Below are 18276 nucleotides of genomic sequence, written 5' to 3'. Positions count from 1 at the left end.
GTTCTCGACTAACAATGGAAGTTAAAGTGACTTTCAATCAATAGTCAGACTGCTAAATTGACTTCCCTGACTAAAATGGCCCAAAATAAACATTTGACATTTTAGTCATTTAGCAGACACTCTTATCAAGAGTAACTTACAGTAGTGAGTGCATATATTTTTTATATTTGTTCATAAAACCACACCTTCTTCAGGTACTGTATTTTTGTGTGCAAATTCTGTGTTAACATTGCCAGCCTGTCTCTTTTCTCTTCAACTAAAGGTTTGTATAAATCCCCCTAGTCTATTGATGCACCAGTGCGTCAATCTACAGTAGGGGAAAAAAGTATTTGATCCCCTGCTGATTTTGTACGTTTGTCCACTTACAAAGAAATGATCAGTCTATAATTTGAATGGTAGGTTTATTTGAACAGCGAGAGACAGAATAACAACAAAAAAATCCAGAAAAACGCATGTCAAAAATGTTCTAAAATGATTTGCATTTTAATGAGGGAAATAAGTATTTGACCCCTCTGCAAAACATGACTTAGTACTTGGTGGCAAAACCCTTGTTGGCAATCACAGAGGTCAGACGTTTCTTGTAGTTGGCCACCAGGTTTGCACACATCTCAGGAGGGATTTTGTCCGACTCCTCTTTGCAGATCTTCTCCAAGTCATTAAGGTTTCGAGGCTGACGTTTGGCAACTCGAACCTTCAGCTCCCTCCACAGATTTTCTATGGGATTAAGGTCTGGAGACTGGCTAGGCCACTCCAGGACCTTAATGTGCTTCTTCTTGAGCCACTCCTTTGTTGCCTTGGCCGTGTGTTTTGGGCCATTGTCATGCTGGAATACCCATCCACGACCCATTTTCAATGCCCTGGCTGAGGGAAGGATGTTCTCACCCAAGATTTGACGGTACATGGTCCCGTCCATCGTCCCTTTGATGCGGTGAAGTTGTCCTGTCCCTTTAGCAGAAAAACACCCCCAAAGCATAATGTTTCCACCTCCATGTTTGACGGGGTCATAGGCAGCATTCCTCCTCCTCCAAACACTGTGAGTTGAGTTGATGCCAAAGAGCTCCATTTTGGTCTCATCTGACCACAACACTTTCACCAGTTGTCCTCTGAATCATTCAGATGTTCATTGGCAAACTTCAGACGGGCATGTATATGTATTCTTGAGCAGGGGGACCTTGCGGGCGCTGCAGGATTTCAGTCCTTCACGGCGTAGTGTGTTACCAATTGTTTTCTTGGTGACTATGGTCCCAGCTGCCTTGAGATCATTGACAAGATCCTCCCATGTAGTTCTGGGCTGATTCCTCACCGTTCTCACGATCATTGCAACCCCACGAGGTGAGATCTTGCATGGAGCCCCAGGCTGAGGGATATTGACAGTTCTTTTGTGTTTCTTCCATTTGCGAATAATCGCACCAAATGTTGTCACCTTCTCACCAAGCTGCTTGGCGATGGTCTTGTAGCCCATTCCAGCCTTGTGTAGGTCTACAATATTGTCCCTGACATCCTTGGAGAGCTCTTTGGTCTTGGCCATGGTGGAGAGTTTGGAATCTGATTGATTGATTGCTTCTGTGGACACGGGTAACAAGCTGCGGTTAGGAGCACTGCCTTTAAGAGTTTGCTCCTAATTTCAGCTCGTTACCTGTATAAAAGACACCTGGGAGCCAGAAATCTTTCTGATTGAGAGGGGGTCAAATACTTATTTCCCTCATTAAAATGCAAATCAATTTATAACATTTTTGACATGCGTTTTTCTGGATATTTTTGTTGTTATTCTGTCTCTCACTGTTCAAATAAACTTACCATTAAAATTATAGACTAATCCTTTCTTTATCAGTGGGCAAACGTACAAAAACAGCAGGGGATCAAATACTCTTCCCCCCCCCACTGTAAAAATCCCCATCAAAAGCCTCCACATCCGCTATGCCACCCTTCCTCATCTGCGGTGGAAAGTGGCCGAGCTACAGCGGTGTTTGTCAGACCATGAGACATCACGAAAATCGGTCTTCAAACAAAAACATCTGTAGCGTCGGAACGAACATGATGGTGGTGTCCGTTTTGCTCTACGTCCCCCACAAGTGTCACGGGACTCGTCTGAAGGTAACTGGTCCCGGTTAAAACATTTTATGGAAGTATGGAGGTAGTATTGTGCCTACCCCCAAAAAGGGTTAAATATGTGTACAAAAAAATATTTACCTGAGCATTCTTATATCTCCTAGATATAGGACAATCACTTCAAAAACATATTCCTTATGATTTATTTTTTGACAGTATTTTCTGCAATTTATGAATCTGTTATTCAATGCATTTATATGGGCTATGGTAGTAAAGGCCAAATTCAATATTTTATCAAACCATTTTTATATATTTTCTTGATACCTAAAGTGGTCCTACAATTCAAAATCAAATAGCTAAATTATACATGACCATGTTAAAACAATGCCATATGTCAGCTTAGACATAAGCAGCTTAGACTCTTAAGCAATAAGCAGGAATAAGGAATGGAATTAGGACGCATGGTATGTAGGGAGCAAAATATTTTCCTGACCACATGATCTGCCCAGGAAAAACTCTTGACCCAAGTTGAAGTCTATAACTAGGATCCAGAGGTTTTCCTGGGTAGGTCATGTGGTCAGGAATACTTCCCTGGCCCTCCTAATTTATAAACATAACTGCCTGGCTAAGATATCTCCTTGGCTACAGACAAGACTTCACAGTAGCAACAGTTTCTCAAGACCCCTTTACACAACCTGTTCTTCCCATATTGACTAAAACGATTGATCACCTTAAAAAGCTCACACTCCTTTGATTTATGACGCATCACAACAACTAAAACTCCATTTCGGCCTGCATTCCAGGGCTCTGATTGCCCAGTAAATGAGATAAACTGATAGCATTTTATTCAAGGATCCAACCTCTCCCTCTCCCCTTCTTTCAAGAGACACAACCTGCACCGAACACTTGAGTGATTCCGATATTTAAGCAATATGTCTGTATTCCGGAAGCGTTCAGTAGAACAGACAATCTGAAGCTAATAGAAAATCTCAGAAGAGAGGTAAAATATATAAATATATATATATATATATATATATACACACACACACTACCGTTCAAAAGTTTGGGGTCACTTAGAAATGTCCTTGTTATTGAAAGAAAAGCACATTTTTTTGTCCATTAAAATAACATCAAATTGATCAGAAATACTATGTAGACATTGCTAATGTTGTAAATGACTATTGTAGCTGGAAATGGCAGATTGTTTATGGAATATCTACATAGGCCTACAGAGGCCCATTATCAGCAGCCGTCACTCCTGTGTTCCAATGGTACGTTGTGTTAGCTAATCCAAGTTTAAAATTTTAAAAGGCTAATTGATCATTAGAAAACCCTTTTGCAATTATGTTAGCACAGCTGAAAACTGTTGTTCTGATTAAAGAAGCAATAAAACTGGCCTTTTTTAGACTAGTTGAGTATCTAGAACATCAGCATTTGTGGGTTCGATTACAGGCTCAAAATGTCCAGAAATAAAGACCTTTCTTCTGAAACTCGTCAGTCTATTCTTGTTCTGAGAAATGAAGGCTATTCCATGCGAGAAATTGCCAAGAAACTGAAGATCTCGGCAGCCCATTGTTGCTGCCGAGACTGATGGCAGCCCATTCTTGCATAATCAATGCTTGGAGTTTGTCAGAATTTGTGGGTTTTTGTTTGTTCACCCGCCTCTTGAGGATTGACCACAAGTTCTCAATGGGATTAAGGTCTGGAGAGTTTCCTGGCCATGGACCCAAAATATCTATGTTTTGTTCCCCGAGCCACTTAGTTATCACTTTTGCCTTATGGCAAGGTGCTCCATCATGCTGGAAAAGGCATTGTTCGTCACCAAACTGTTCCTGGATGGTTGGGAGAAGTTGCTCTCAGAGGATGTGTTGGTACCATTCTTTATTCATGGCTGTGTTCTTAGGCAAAATTGTGAGTGAGCCTACTCCCTTGGGTGAGAAGCAACGCCACACATGAATGGGCTCAGGATGTTTTACTGTTTGCATGACACAGGACTGATGGTAGCGCTCACCTTGTCTTCTCCGGACAAGCTTTTTTCCAGATGCCCCAAACAACTGGAAAGGGGATTCATCAGAGAAAATTACTTTACCCCAGTCCTCAGCAGTCCAATCCCTGTACCTTTTGCAGAATATCAGTCTGTCCCTGATGTTTTTCCTGGAGAAAAGTGGCTTCTTTGCTGCCTTTCTTGACCCAAGGCCATCCTCCAAATGTCTTCGCCTCACTGTGTGTGCAGATGCACTCACACCTGCCTGCTGCTATTCCTGAGCAAGCTCTGTACTGGTGGTGCCCCGATCCCGCAGCTGAATCAACTTTAGGAGACGGTCCTGGCACTTGCTTGGAATTGAAATTGGAACTCCAATTTGAGCAGCAGCAGCTGAAAAATGAGCTCCTACAAATATTGAAATGTATATGGTTTTTAGAGTGAAGTACATCGGAAAAAAGCAAAAGAAAACTGCAAGACTGAATAGGAGAAAAAACAAGCAACAAACAAAGAAGATAGGCTTTTGAAAAATAACTATTTTTCATAAAATTGTAGTTATCTTAGCTAGCTGAATTGTTTACCAGTTGCTAAGCAGTTGCTAGGGACTCTTTTGGAAGAAGCTAGCTAGCTAACGAAGAACAACAAAGAATATCTAGTTAACAGAAGAAAATAAAGAAAATCAGGACAGAAGAAAAAGGATATCAAAGTGAAACAGTTCTCTAAAGACACAAGAGACAATAATACAAGAAACAACACTTCTGTAGCTTGTCAACTATGTGTCTGTCTATCCCTGTTCTCTCCCCTCTGCACAGGCCATACAAACGCTTCACACCGCGTGGCCGCTGCCACTCTAACCTGGTGGTCCCAGCGCGCACGACCCACGTGGAGTTCCAGGTCTCCGGCAGCCTCTGGAACTGCCGGTCTGCAGCCAACAAGGCTGAGTTCATCTCAGCCTATGCTACCCTCCAGTCCCTACACTTCCTGGCGCTGACGGAAACATGGATTACCACAGATAACACTGCTACTCCTACTGCTCTCTCTTCGTCTGCCCACGTGTTCTCGCATACCCCTAGAGCATCGAGCCAGCGAGGTGGTGGCACTGGAATCCTCATCTCTCCCAAGTGGACATTCTCTCTTTCTCCCCTGACCCATCTGTCTATCTCCTCATTTGAATTCCATGCTGTCACAGTTACCAGCCCTTTCAAGCTTAACATCCTTATCATTTATCGCCCTCCAGGTTCCCTTGGAGAGTTCATCAATGAGCTTGACGCCTTGATAAGTTCCTTTCCTGAGGATGGCTCACCTCTCACAGTTCTGGGTGACTTTAACCTCCCCACGTCTACCTTTGACTCATTCCTCTCTGCCTCCTTCTTTCCACTCCTCTCCTCTTTTGACCTCACCCTCTCACCTCCCCCCCCTACTCACAAGGCAGGCAATACGCTTGACCTCATCTTTACTAGATGCTGTTCTTCCACTAATCTCATTGCAACTCCCCTCCAAATCTCCGACCACTACCTTGTATCCTTTTCCCTCTTGCTCTCATCCAACACTTCTCACTCTGCCCCTACTCGGATGGTATTGCGCCGTCCCAACCTTCGCTCTCTCTCTCCGCTACTCTCTCCTCTTCCATCCTATCATCTCTTCCCTCTGCTCAAACCTTCTCCAACCTATCTCCTGATTCTGCCTCCTCAACCCGCCTCTCCTCCCTTTCTGCATCCTTTGATTTTCTCTGTCCCCTATCCTCCAGGCCGGCTCGGTCCTCCCCTCCTGCTCCGTGGCTCGACGACTCACTACGAGCTCACAGAACAGGGCTCCGGGCAGCCGAGCGGAAATGGAGGAAAACTCACCTCCCCTGCGGACCTGGCATCCTTTCACTCCCTCCTCTCTACATTCTCCTCTTCTGTCTCTGCTGCTAAAGCCACTTTCTACCACTCTAAATTCCAAGCATCTGCCTCTAACCCTAGGAAGCTCTTTGCTACCTTCTCCTCCCTCCTGAATCTTCCTCCCCCTCCCCCCTCCTCCCTCTCTGCGGATGACTTCGTCAACCATTTTGAAAAGAAGGTTGACGATATCCGATCCTCGTTTGCTAAGTCAAACGACACCGCTGGTCCTGCTCACACTGCCCTACCCTGTGCTTTGACCTCTTTCTCCCCTCTCTCTCCAGATGAAATCTCTTGTCTTGTGACGGCCGGCCACCCAACAACCTGCCCACTTGACCCTATCCCCTCCTCTCTTCTCCAGACCATTTCCGGAGACATTCTCCCCTACCTCACCTCGCTCATCAACTCATCCTTGACCGCTGGCTACGTCCCTTCCGTCTTCAAGAGAGCGAGAGTTGCACCCCTTCTGAAAAAACCTACACTCGATCCCTCCGATGTCAACAACTACAGACCAGTATCCCTTCTTTCTTTTCTCTCCAAAACTCTTGAACGTGCCGTCCTTGGCCAGCTCTCCTGCTATCTCTCTCAGAATGACCTTCTTGATCCTAATCAGTCAGGTTTCAAGACTGGGCATTCAACTGAGAATGCTCTTCTCTGTGTCACGGAGGCTCTCCGCACTGCTAAAGCTAACTCTCTCTCCTCTGCTCTCATCCTTCTAGACCTATCTGCTGCCTTTGATACTGTGAACCATCAGATCCTCCTCTCCACCCTCTCCGAGTTGGGCATCTCCAGCGCGGCCCACGCTTGGATTGCGTCCTACCTGACAGGTCGCTCCTACCAGGTGGCGTGGCGAGAATCTGTCTCCGCACCATGCGCTCTCACCACTGGTGTCCCCCAGGGCTTTGTTCTAGGCCCTCTCCTATTCTCGCTATACACCAAGTCACTTGGCTCTGTCATATCCTCACATGGTCTCTCCTATCATTGCTATGCAGACGACACACAATTAATCTTCTCCTTTCCCCCTTCTGATAAACAGGCGGCGAATCGCATCTCTGCATGTCTGTCAGACATATCAGTGTGGATGATGGATCACCACCTCAAGCTGAACCTCGGCAAGACGGAGCTGCTCTTCCTCCCGGGGAAGGACTGCCCGTTCCATGATCTCGCCATCACGGTTGACAACTCCCTTGTGTCCTCCTCCCAGAGTGCTAAGATCCTTGGCGTGATCCTGGACAACACCCTGTCGTTCTCCACTAACATCAAGGCGGTGACCCGATCCTGTAGGTTCATGCTCTACAACATTCGCAGAGTACGACCCTGCCTCACACAGGAAGCGGCGCAGGTCCTAATCCAGGCACTTGTCATCTCCCGTCTAGATTACTGCAACTCGCTGTTGGCTGGGCTCCCTGCCTGTGCCATTAAACCCCTACAACTCATCCAGAACGCCGCAGCCCGTCTGGTGTTCAACCTTCCCAAGTTCTCTCACGTCACCCCGCTCCTCCGCTCTCTCCACTGGCTTCCAGTTGAAGCTCGCATCCGCTACAAGACCATGGTGATTGCCTACGGAGCTGTGAAGGGAACGGCACCTCCATACCTTCAGGCTCTGATCAGGCCCTACACCCAAACAAGGGCACTGCGTTCATCCACCTCTGGCCTGCTGGCCCCCCTACCTCTGAGGAAGCACAGTTCCCGCTCAGCCCAGTCAAAACTGTTCGCTGCTCTGGCACCCCAATGGTGGAACAAGCTCCCTCACGACGCCAGGACAGCGGAGTCAATCACCACCTTCCGGAGACACCTGAAACCCCACCTCTTTAAGGAATACCTAGGATAGGATAAAGTAATCCTTCTAACCCCCCCCCTTAAAAGATTTAGATGCACTATTGTAAAGTGGTTGTTCCACTGGATATCATAAGGTGAATGCACCAATTTGTAAGTCGCTCTTGATGATCCTTTAAATGGTTGATTTAGGTGCAATCTTACTGGTAGCAATATCCTTGCCTGTGAAGCCCTTTTTGTGCAAAGCAATGATGACGGCACGTGTTTCCTTGCAGGTAACCATGATTGACAGAGGAAGAACAATGATTCCAAGCACCACCCTCCTTTTGAAGCTTCCAGTCTGTTATTCGAACTCAATCAGCATGACAGACTCCAAAACTTGATCAGAAAGTTTGTCATTTTAATGTGGACGAATTATTGATTTCAAACTATATGGGACAGAACAAAAGGTTGAGAGTGACGTTGAGCTGGGCTAATGTCCACTCATATTTCCCTCAATGCAATGTGGCGGAGGGAATCCACCCAGCCCCCTAATGTTAGCCATCACTCATTCAAGCCCCTAAGACCGTTATTGAAGTGATTCTGACAGTGCTGGTCCATTAAGGTCTAAATTCTTTCTTGGAATGCAAGAGAGAATTAGATTCAGTATAGGGCATTATGGGCAAGCTTACTTAGGAACAAATGAGGGCACAATCATGGTGATGTGAATACGGCTTACATGTTATATACTGTCAAATCAATACTCCTATGGAAAACAGGGGTACGAATTATCCAAGTTGGCCGAAAGAGACCAGATAGAGAAACACAATGAACAGACATATCAACAACAACACTTACCACCGGTGCTTGTGATCTATGCTTGAAGCGATGTGGTCAGTGGTCTCATTCAAACTAGAAGGCAGTCTCATTCAAACTAGGAGGTCTGTCAGCGACACCATGGTAAAAGTGTAATGATTATAAATACTAAGCGTCATTAAGGAAGCGTCGGTGCCAATGCTGTCGATATGCAGCGTATCAATCATGTTGATTGATCATCTCTGGCTCCAGTGACATCAGTTTTATGGCCTTAGAGACAGGAGTCTGTGTTTCACAATGCCATCCAATTAGAGCTGTCCATTCATCATCAGGCTGGAGAATCATTATTAATTGAGCAGAGGGTTGGCTGCCACTCCATTGCTGAGATCCACAGCTTCTGGAGCTCAGGGCGGTTGGTTCTTCACACTATGGCTAGATGGGGAGAATAAGGCTATACACGGACTTGAACTGGACTCCAGTACGCTAACCAGATTTACTACGTTTGCACTTGTTTTTTTGTTGTTGCAGTTTCAGAATATGTTGCCATTTCAGACTGTTTTAAATGTTTATGTATTGTTGCAGACTGTTTTGACGAGTTTGCAGAATGAGCATCTTCTATAACTCCTGTGTTAACTCCCGGCTTACCTTCGTTGCCTGTAGACGGTCCGTCTGGCTTGGTGATGCCTGTGCTCTTTTTCCGTCTGTGTCTCTTGCGGTTGGCGTGAGGTGAGGGAGGAGGCTCCTGCTTGGGACTGGTAGCACTGCCCACCCCAGAGCTGCACGTCAGGGGCTCGGCCATCCCGTTGGCTGGAGAAAGAGAGAAACACTGATCAGTAAAAGATATCACAATCAACTGTACTTTTTGACATGCTATGTACAAGATGTTTAATACTGTGTAAACACACACAGAAACATACTACATTTGCAAGTTTCGAAGGGAAAGACAGAAGGATATGAATCATGAGATATTGACTAGTGATGATGTACCATATTATAAAAAACACCATACAGTGGTAATTCATACCCTGATACCAACAAAATGAATGCAAAGTAATCGCAATTAAAAAGATGCCAACCCAAAACTTAGATACTAGCAGTCCAAAAGTATCTGTACTGCTGTGGCTTTAGAGCGGATGAAGGAAGAACAGACAGGTATGGGGCAGCTCAGCTAACAAATGGTTAGTTAGGTTAGCCCCAGGCCAAGCTCTCTAGACGACTGTCAGTGAGTGACAAGGGGCTAAGAGCCGGCTTTGTTTCTGGTTGCCTAAGTGATTTTATAAATGTGATATTTAACCTGCACCACTGTTGGGCAAAGAGGAGATAGAGGGCTGAAAAGATGGAGGAGTGGGTGCGGGTGGGGGGGTCAACTTGCCATCTTTCTGGTTTCCTGACATTTGACATCACTTTCCCTCTCCCCCTCAGGATGCCATTATGAATCTGGGGGAGAGGAGAGATGGGGGCCAAGAGCCTTGGGGGCCGGGGAGAGGCAGCGAGGGCCAGTCCATGGGCCCCATATTGCTCTCCTTCTGCCACCCCGTGTGGAGAGCAGGCAGCCTCCTCCATTGTCTCCCATCAAAAGTTCACTGTAGTGTGGCAAACTCCATTCATTTTCCTCTCCCTCCGCACCGTCCCAGCCCCAGGCACCAGGAGCGGAGGGCGGTAGAACAAGAAGGAAGGGGGCTCGTATCAGGGATTATTGCTGTTGTCGTTGCACATACTCTAATGCCGCCACTGTCGCTGGCTGTGCCATTAGCCACTAGTGTACAACATCAGTTGTTAGGCCTAATTTGGTCATTACCTAACGGGAGATGGGGCTATGTTGGAGGGAGGAGTGGGATGTGGGATGGGCTCAGCAGGAGGTGGAGGATGCTTAAGTGGAGGAGACTGGAGCTCTTTAAAGGCCCCAGGCAGCCTGGTTGGAGCGTGGGCATAAAAATATAGGAGCCAACACACTATAGGCATACATTCGTTGGGATTCTTTTTGATGTCACTGAGTAAGATACATCAAGAGTCTCACTCAATACAGCCAGTACATCTGTTAATGCGGTATGTATAAACGCTGTTGGATTTATCAGAACAACATTTTAATTTAGATTTTTAAAAGGAACCATACATATTTTGTACACTCGTAGTGGAATGCATATGTTTATCTTATTTCACATGAATAACCAGGTTTTCATCCAACCGTTTCATGTGGATGAATTACCTGACGCATAAAAAAAACTCATGACAGGCCTAATTGAAACCGCAAATTTGTCAGTAAAATGTCCTAATGTCGATGAAACAAAATACGCTAGACTGGGTGGATCATTTTTTGGTCTGTAAAATAGATTGTGACAATTCCGGTGGAAATGCATTTATGCGTAAAAATTGACCTTATAACCATCATGTCAAAGTAAACTTGGAGTCACGCGATGATATGTTACGTTCTACTACCACCACGACGTGGAAAAACATGCTGAGTTTATAGGCAGATGAAAACTTAACTTATGGTGGTTAAGTGCATGGTGATGAGCTTCAAGCAAATTTCCCCAAAATATCCAGGGTATTATTTAAATGCTTGTTACATGGTGATTGGTGCTTGGCTGCCAATTATCAAATAAAAATGATCTTGCTCTTATCCATATGTCATCATATAATCTACCCTGTCCACTTTATCAGTGAACGGATGTCTAGAGAGCATGCACCAAGATGAGATTGGGCAAGTATGCTATTTATCGCAACAGTTTTTGTGACAAAACTATCGGTAGAGTTGAAAATACGATGGAAACACATTAGCTCGTTTTTTTTTATTCAGTACATGGAAACCTAAGCGTAAAAGTGCTTTATGTCCACTACGTCATCACACACAGCTTTTATTAGCAACAAGTCAGTTCGATGGAAACACACCTCTGGTGGTAAAAATGTGCATATGTTTTTTATTCAGATTTTGAATATTCGCATGCAAATCGTTGTCAAAATGGATGCAAACCTAGCTATTAACAGTCAAATGTGGACAAATTTATATAGGACATACAAAAAAAGACTATTGATTACAGAAACTTAATGGACGCCGCAAAATCAATAAGCATATAGTGAATTTGTGATGCTTAGTACTGGCCTAACCTACCAGATCCCCAGTTCCCTCCCTCCTCCTCTCCTCTCCGGGTGGTTTTGAATGGCAGCACAGAGGCAGAGCCATACATGTAGCCGTGGCGTGGCGGGTCGGGGCGTCTGTTTCAATTTCCCTGCTTCTCCCACAAAAGCCCCCGAGACCAGTCATTAGCTGGGTGCAGACAGCTGGGGGCACAGGGGTCCACAGAGTACCTTCTCCCCTCCCCTCCCCTCCGCCTTCTACACCCCCTCCCTCTCTACCTCTACCCCACTGTCTGTCCCGCCAGCACAGCTCTGTATGGCAGCTCGGAGCGGAGGAGAAGGGAACAGAGAGGGGTCCCGAACCCTCCAACCTTGTCCCCCTCTTGACGATGACAGGCAGCCTTTGTTTAATGTGGCTTGAGGTGAAAGTGGAGGGCTCCCCTTTGGGGGCCCGTCGTGTCATAAACACTTCTAATTATCAATTTTCTGCCCCTAATGTTGTGGAACATGACCCATGATCCTCTGCTCCGCCTGCACCTAAAACATGGGTTGTATACATTAAGGCACACCATAGCAAGACGTTTTGCAACAGAAAATGAATATGAAGGTTTCTTGTTGGACATGTTCAGCTAGTCCCTCCATGTTTCTATCAGTTTGCTTCCACTTGGTGGCTAATTAATAAGACTAGGGTGAAGAGAAGACATACTGTACCTTCTTTGTTATTTTTCTGTGGCTCAGACTTGTCATCGCTATTTCCTTTTCTAACACTGACTGAGTAGGTGAAAGATGGTAACTGCCAAAGTATAAGTGGAATGGACATTGTGAATAAACCAGACTATATCTGTTAAGCTACAGTACATCAAAAGTACTTCTACATCTATAGTGAAGCTAAAGTAATTCCTTACCATTGGAGTCATGCAGTAGCATTACAAAATAATATAACACCATTTGGTAATTGTGTGTAGATACACTACATGACCAAAGGTATGTGGACACCTGCTCATTGAACAACTCATAAAAAATCATGGCCATTAATAAGGAGTTGGTCTCCCTTTGCTGCTATAACAGCATCCACTCTTCTGGGAAGGCTTTCCACTACATTGCTGTGGGGACCTGCTTTCATTCAGCCACAAGAGCATTAGTGCGGTCAGGCACTGATGTTGGGCGACTAGGCCTGGCTCACAGTCTGCGTTCCAATTCATCTCAAAGGTGTTCGATGGGGTTGAGGTCAGGGCTCTGTCCAGGCCAGTCAAGTTCTACTACACCGATCTTGACAAACCATTTCTGTATGGACCTCGCTACCTTACTGGAACTTAGGGGCCTAGCCCGAACCATGAAAAACAGCCCAAGACCATTATTCCTCCTCCGCCAAACTTTACAATTGGCACTATGTATTGGGGCAGGTAGCGTTCTCCTGGCATCCAGCAGATTCGTCCGTCAGACTGCCAGATGGTGAAGCGTGATTCATCACTCCAAAGAACGCGTTTCCACTACTCAAGAATCCAATGGTGGTGAGCTTTACACCACACCAGCCGACACTTGGCATTGCGCATGGTGATCTTAGGCTTGTGTGCAGCTGCTTGGCCGTGTAAACCCATTTCATGAAGCTCCCGACAAATAGTTATTGTGCTGACGTTGCTTCCAGAGGCAGTTTGGAACTCAGTAGTGAGTGCTGCAACCAAGGACAGACGATCTTTACACTCTTCAGCACTCGTTGGTCCCATTCTGTGAGCTTGTGTTGCCTACCACTTTGCGGCTGAGCCGTTGTTGCTCCTAGATGTTTCCAGTTGACCTGGGCAGCTCTGGCAGGGAGAAATCTGATGAACTGACATGTTGGAAAGGTCTCATCCTATGACGGTGCCACGTTGAAAGTCACTGAATTCCTCCTCAAAAAGGCCATTCTACTGCCCATGTTGGCTATGGAGATTGCATGGCTGTGTGCTGTCAGCAACAGGTGTGGCTGAAATAGCCGGATCCACTAATTTAAAGGGTCCACATACTTTTGTTTATATAGTGTATATACTGAGTGTACAAAACATTAGGAACATCTTCCTAACATTGTGCTGCACCCCCGTTTGCCCTCAGAACAGCCTCAATTTGCCAGGGCATGGACTCTACAAGGTGTCGAAAGCATTCCACAGACTCCAATGTTTCCCACTGTTGTGTCAAGTTGGCTGGATGTCCTTTGGGTGGTGGACCATTCTTGATATACACGGAAACTGTTGAGTGTGAAAAATCCAGCAGTGTAACAGTTCTTGACACACTCAAACTGGTGTATCTGGCACTTACTACCATCTTTTGGCTTGCTCATTCACCCTCTGAATGGCACACATCCATGCCTCAAAAAAAATCCTTCTTTCACCGGTCTCCTCCCCTCCCCTTTAACTGATTGAAGTGGATTTAACAAGTGATATAATAAGGGATCATATCTTTCACCTGGACAAAAGGAACACCTATGTGAGAATGCTGTTCATTGACTACAGCTCAGCGTTCAACACCATAGTGCCCTCAAAGCTCATCCCTAAGCAAAGGACCCTGGGACTAAACACCTCCCTATGCAACTGTGTCTTGGACTTCCTGATGGGCCGCCCCCATGTGGTAAGGGTAGGCAACAACACATCTGCCACGCTGATCCTCAACACGGGGGCCCCACAGGGGTGCGTGCCTAGTCCCCTCCTGTACTCGCTGTTCACTCACGACTGCGTGGCCAAGCACGACCCCAACACCATCATTAAGTTTACTGACGACACAACAGTGGTAGGCCTGATCACTGACAATGATTAGACAGCCTATAGGGAGGAGGTCAGAGACCTGGCAGTGTGGTGCCAGGACAACAACCTATCCCTCAACGTGAGCAAGACAAAGGAGCTGATTGTGGACCACAGGAAAAGGAGGTCCGAACACGCCCCCATTCACATTGACCGGGCTGTAGTGGAGCGGGTCGAGAGATTAAAGTTCCTTGGTGTCCACATCACCAACAAACTAACATGGTCCAAACACACCAAGACATTCGTAAAGAGGGCACGACAACGCCTTTTCCAACTCAGGAGACTGAAAAGATTTGGCATGGGTAGCCAGATTCTCAAAAAGTTCTACAGCTGTACCATCGAGAGCATCCTGACCGGTTGCATCACCGCCTGGTATGGCAACTGCTCGGCATCCGACCGTAAGGTGCTACAGAGGGTAGTGCGTACGGCCCAGTACATCACTTGGGCCAAGCTTCCTGCCATCCAGGACCTATATACTAGGCGGTGTCAGACGAAGGCCCCAAAAATTGTCAAAGACTCCAGTCACCCAAGTCATAGATTGTTCTCTCTGCTACCGCATGGCAAGCGGTACTGGAGCACCAAGTTTAAAAGGCTCCTTAACACCTTCTACCCCCAAGCCATAAGACTGCTGAACAATTCATCAAATGGCCACCCGGACTATTTACATTGACACCCCCCCACCCTTTGTTTTTACACTGCTGCTACTCGCTGTTTATTATCTATGCATAGTCACTTTACCCCTACCTACATGTACAAATTACCTCGACTAACCTGTATCCCCGCACATTGACTCGGGACCGGTACCCCCTGTCTATAGCCTCGTTTTTGTTATTTTATTGTGTTACTTTTTATTTTATTTTATTTTTTACTTTAGTTTATTTAGTAAATATTTTCTTAACTCTATTTCTTGAACTGCATTGTTGGTTAAGGGCTTGTAAGTAATAATTTCACGGTAAGTTCTACACCTGTTGTACTCAGTGCATGTGACAAATTCAATTTGATTTGATTTATCATGGAAAGAGCAGGTGTTCCTAATGTTTTGTACACTCAATGTATATCTATTACTCACTGATAAGAGTCTGTTAAACCATGCATAAACATCATTGAGCAACAATATCAGAGAGTCCCTGGCAGCGCACTAGTCATCCAACATAATCTAGTGTTGACTCATCTGAAGTGCACCTCAATTCAAAGCTATCCATATCTGATGGATTGCATCAGATTTCCCATAATAAAACTTAGGAGTAGATGCCACCAACTGGCTCTCTTTTTAAAATGGAGGCACTGTAGCTTAATGTTGTGAGCCGCCCAGAGAGTTCACTTTGGCATTATTAGCTAGTGGTTATGAGGGGCTGTCAGGAGCGAGAGAGTGAGGTAGCGAGCGGCGGGAATGAAGCATGTTGAGGATCAGGAGTCTCTCTCTTTCCTCTCAGCTGAGTGCCATATAGCCTCTCCCAGCCTCTCCTCCTGGGCAGGCAGGTACTGTGGAATAGGTATCAGGGCTAACCTGTGATTACAGTGCATTACACTCCCACCGGGGAAATTACCGTTTAAACATGCTGCATGATGAAGACTGTGGGCGAGACAAAGAGGGGGCTAATAGCAGTTCGGTGCTGCGGTGGATAGCGAGCTAACAGCTTTCTGGCCCTGCCGCAAACCGACAGCCTTCTCACAATGAGAATGAATGAGAACGAGAGAGAGAGAGACTTAGAGACAGAATTAGAGAGAGAGTTTTTCATTTAATTTCTAAATGCGTAATTCAAGAGGCTCTGGGTATGGGAGCACTGTGATTTCGCCGGCTAGGCCCCTTGACACGGCAGCAGCTCACTGCCTGTCCTCAATCAACGGCATCGGCTGCAATTAATGGCAAAAATTTGAAACAATCACCATCTCCCCCTTATTATCCTCAATTAGAGTGCACTAATCAAGGCCTGATCGTGCTCTGCTGCTCTCTCCAAACTAAATGTCAAACTTCATTACGGACCCGACGTGGAAATCAAACCCCATGCACCACGCTCTCCAGTACGCGACGGGAGGGCAGAGCAGAGAAGAGTAGAGTTCCAGCAACACCCTGAGGTACAGAATAGGCTGGTCCTGCCTTCACTCACTGCCTCTGTGATGAAATACCTTCACTGGAGAAACATACTCTGATGGTGTATATACCTACAGGTAACTGCTAGAATAATGGAAACACTTCAGTAAATGAGGGACACAGTATATTAAAAGCAGGTGCTTCCACACAGGTGTGGTTCCTGACTTAATTAAGCAATCATGCTTAAGGTCATGTATAAAAATTCTGGGCAGGCCATTATTTTGGCTATGCCCCCATAGGATGACAATGCCCCCATCGACAGGGCACAAGTGGTCACTGAATGGTTTGATGAGCATGATAATTATATAAACCATGGCCGTCTCAGTCACCAGATCTCAACAATAATTGAACACTTATGGGAGATTCTGGAGCAGGTTGGAGTTTTTCGTCAAGAATCTTGTTCTGGAGGCAGCTCTGCAGTGGTCACTAGCTGGCACAGCCACAAAGTCAACCTAACCTTAACCTCACTGCTAACCCTAAAGCCTAACCCTAAGCAAATGTTTGTTTTCATGAATTTTTACAATATACCCATTGCAGCTGGCCTATCTAAGGGGAAATCGCTCAGTTCTGCCTCCAGGAGAAGACTTATGACAATAAACGTCAACCTGCGATTCTGGAGCGGCGTTTGAGAGAGCATTTTACACCACTATGAACAAAACACCAAATTATGAAATTTGTCGTGGAAGAATGGTTTCACATCCCTCCAATAGAGTTCCAGACACTTGTAGAATCTATGCCTAGGTGCATTGAAGCCGTTCAGGCATGTGGTGGCCCACGCCCTATTAAGACACTATGTTGGTATTTCCTTTATTTTGGCAGTGACCTGTATATATACTATAAAAAAAAACTTTTCAAACCCTTAGACTTGGTTAAAATGTTTGTCTGCTCCCCAGTTAGCAGGATACTGCATACTACAACAAAACTTTAACTGGGGGTCACTCACTTTGGCATTGACGGAGTTATATTGCCATTTGTAAAAATGTCACAGTGCTTAGGTACCTGTCAAGTCTGTTTTTAATTCAGGTGTAAAGGATGAAGTATATAAAGGAAAGACAGCTTCTAAACACAGCTTCTTGTGTGGGCCCAGATTAAGAGTGGTCTGCGAAGCAATAGACAAAATTGGGCTGAGATTTAATCAAAAGGCTATGTTCAATATTCAAGAGATGTAGCTAGCTCCCCCTGCATTTCCCTCAATAGGTTTACAAATGAGGACATTCTTTAAATAATATGGAAATGGTTACCTGGACTAAGATGCATTTTATTCTTCAGCCTATCATCAATCTGCTATTTTGTTATTTTTCTTCCAAGAAGAACCATGTTTTATGTTAACCTGCAACCTTGACGAAGGATAATGGAGTGATTGGGGCTGGGTTGACATCTATTCAAATGGTAAAACATTCTGAATGAACGGTGGACCTTCCTCCTATTGATTATTGAAGGTTTCATTAGAATGAAAGATAAAGAGGTCACAATTCAATCAACTGTTATGTTGTTACCTTCAAACACTGCAGTCACATATCACATTGAATGACTATTCTGCTGTGCGTTTTAATTCAGATTCACTATTTGTAGGGCAGGGAGGCATGTCAATGAATACAATCCTCAAAGAACACATTGAAGTCTACTTGTTTTCAAATGATAAAGCCCTTCTGAATCGCCCAAATGTAGTGTCAGTATACAATATTGGTAATGCAAGAACGGAACAAAGTAACATATTTACCATTTGACATGACTTCTCGAATATCTATCATTCTCAGCTCATTTGGCTCATTCGTGGTTACCTTAAAGAGAATCATGGATATAATTGAAGAAAACTGAGTAATGGAGGGAATTGAAAATCTGGTCTAGGAGAAGAAAGGA

The 18276-nt window shown here is 45.3% G+C and overlaps 1 protein-coding gene across 6 annotated transcripts in view; it reads right to left on the bottom strand.

The window, feature by feature from the left end:
• LOC106569352 (arf-GAP with GTPase, ANK repeat and PH domain-containing protein 3) overlaps positions 1–18276 on the bottom strand; it is a 300794-nt gene that overhangs the window by 43221 nt on the left and 239297 nt on the right. For all 6 annotated transcript variants that reach the window (XR_006758793.1, XM_045694203.1, XM_014140651.2 and 3 more), the window contains exon 13: positions 9127–9288. Coding sequence is in view for 5 of the 6 variants with exons in the window: in XM_045694203.1 (XP_045550159.1) it covers positions 9127–9288 (162 nt within the window). In the remaining variant the exon portion in view is untranslated. The remainder of the gene's footprint in view (positions 1–9126; positions 9289–18276) is intronic.

The sequence above is a fragment of the Salmo salar genome, chromosome ssa14 (assembly GCF_905237065.1).
Source record: "Salmo salar chromosome ssa14, Ssal_v3.1, whole genome shotgun sequence".
NCBI lineage: Eukaryota > Metazoa > Chordata > Actinopteri > Salmoniformes > Salmonidae > Salmo > Salmo salar.
This window is presented reverse-complemented; position numbering and strand designations above follow the sequence as displayed.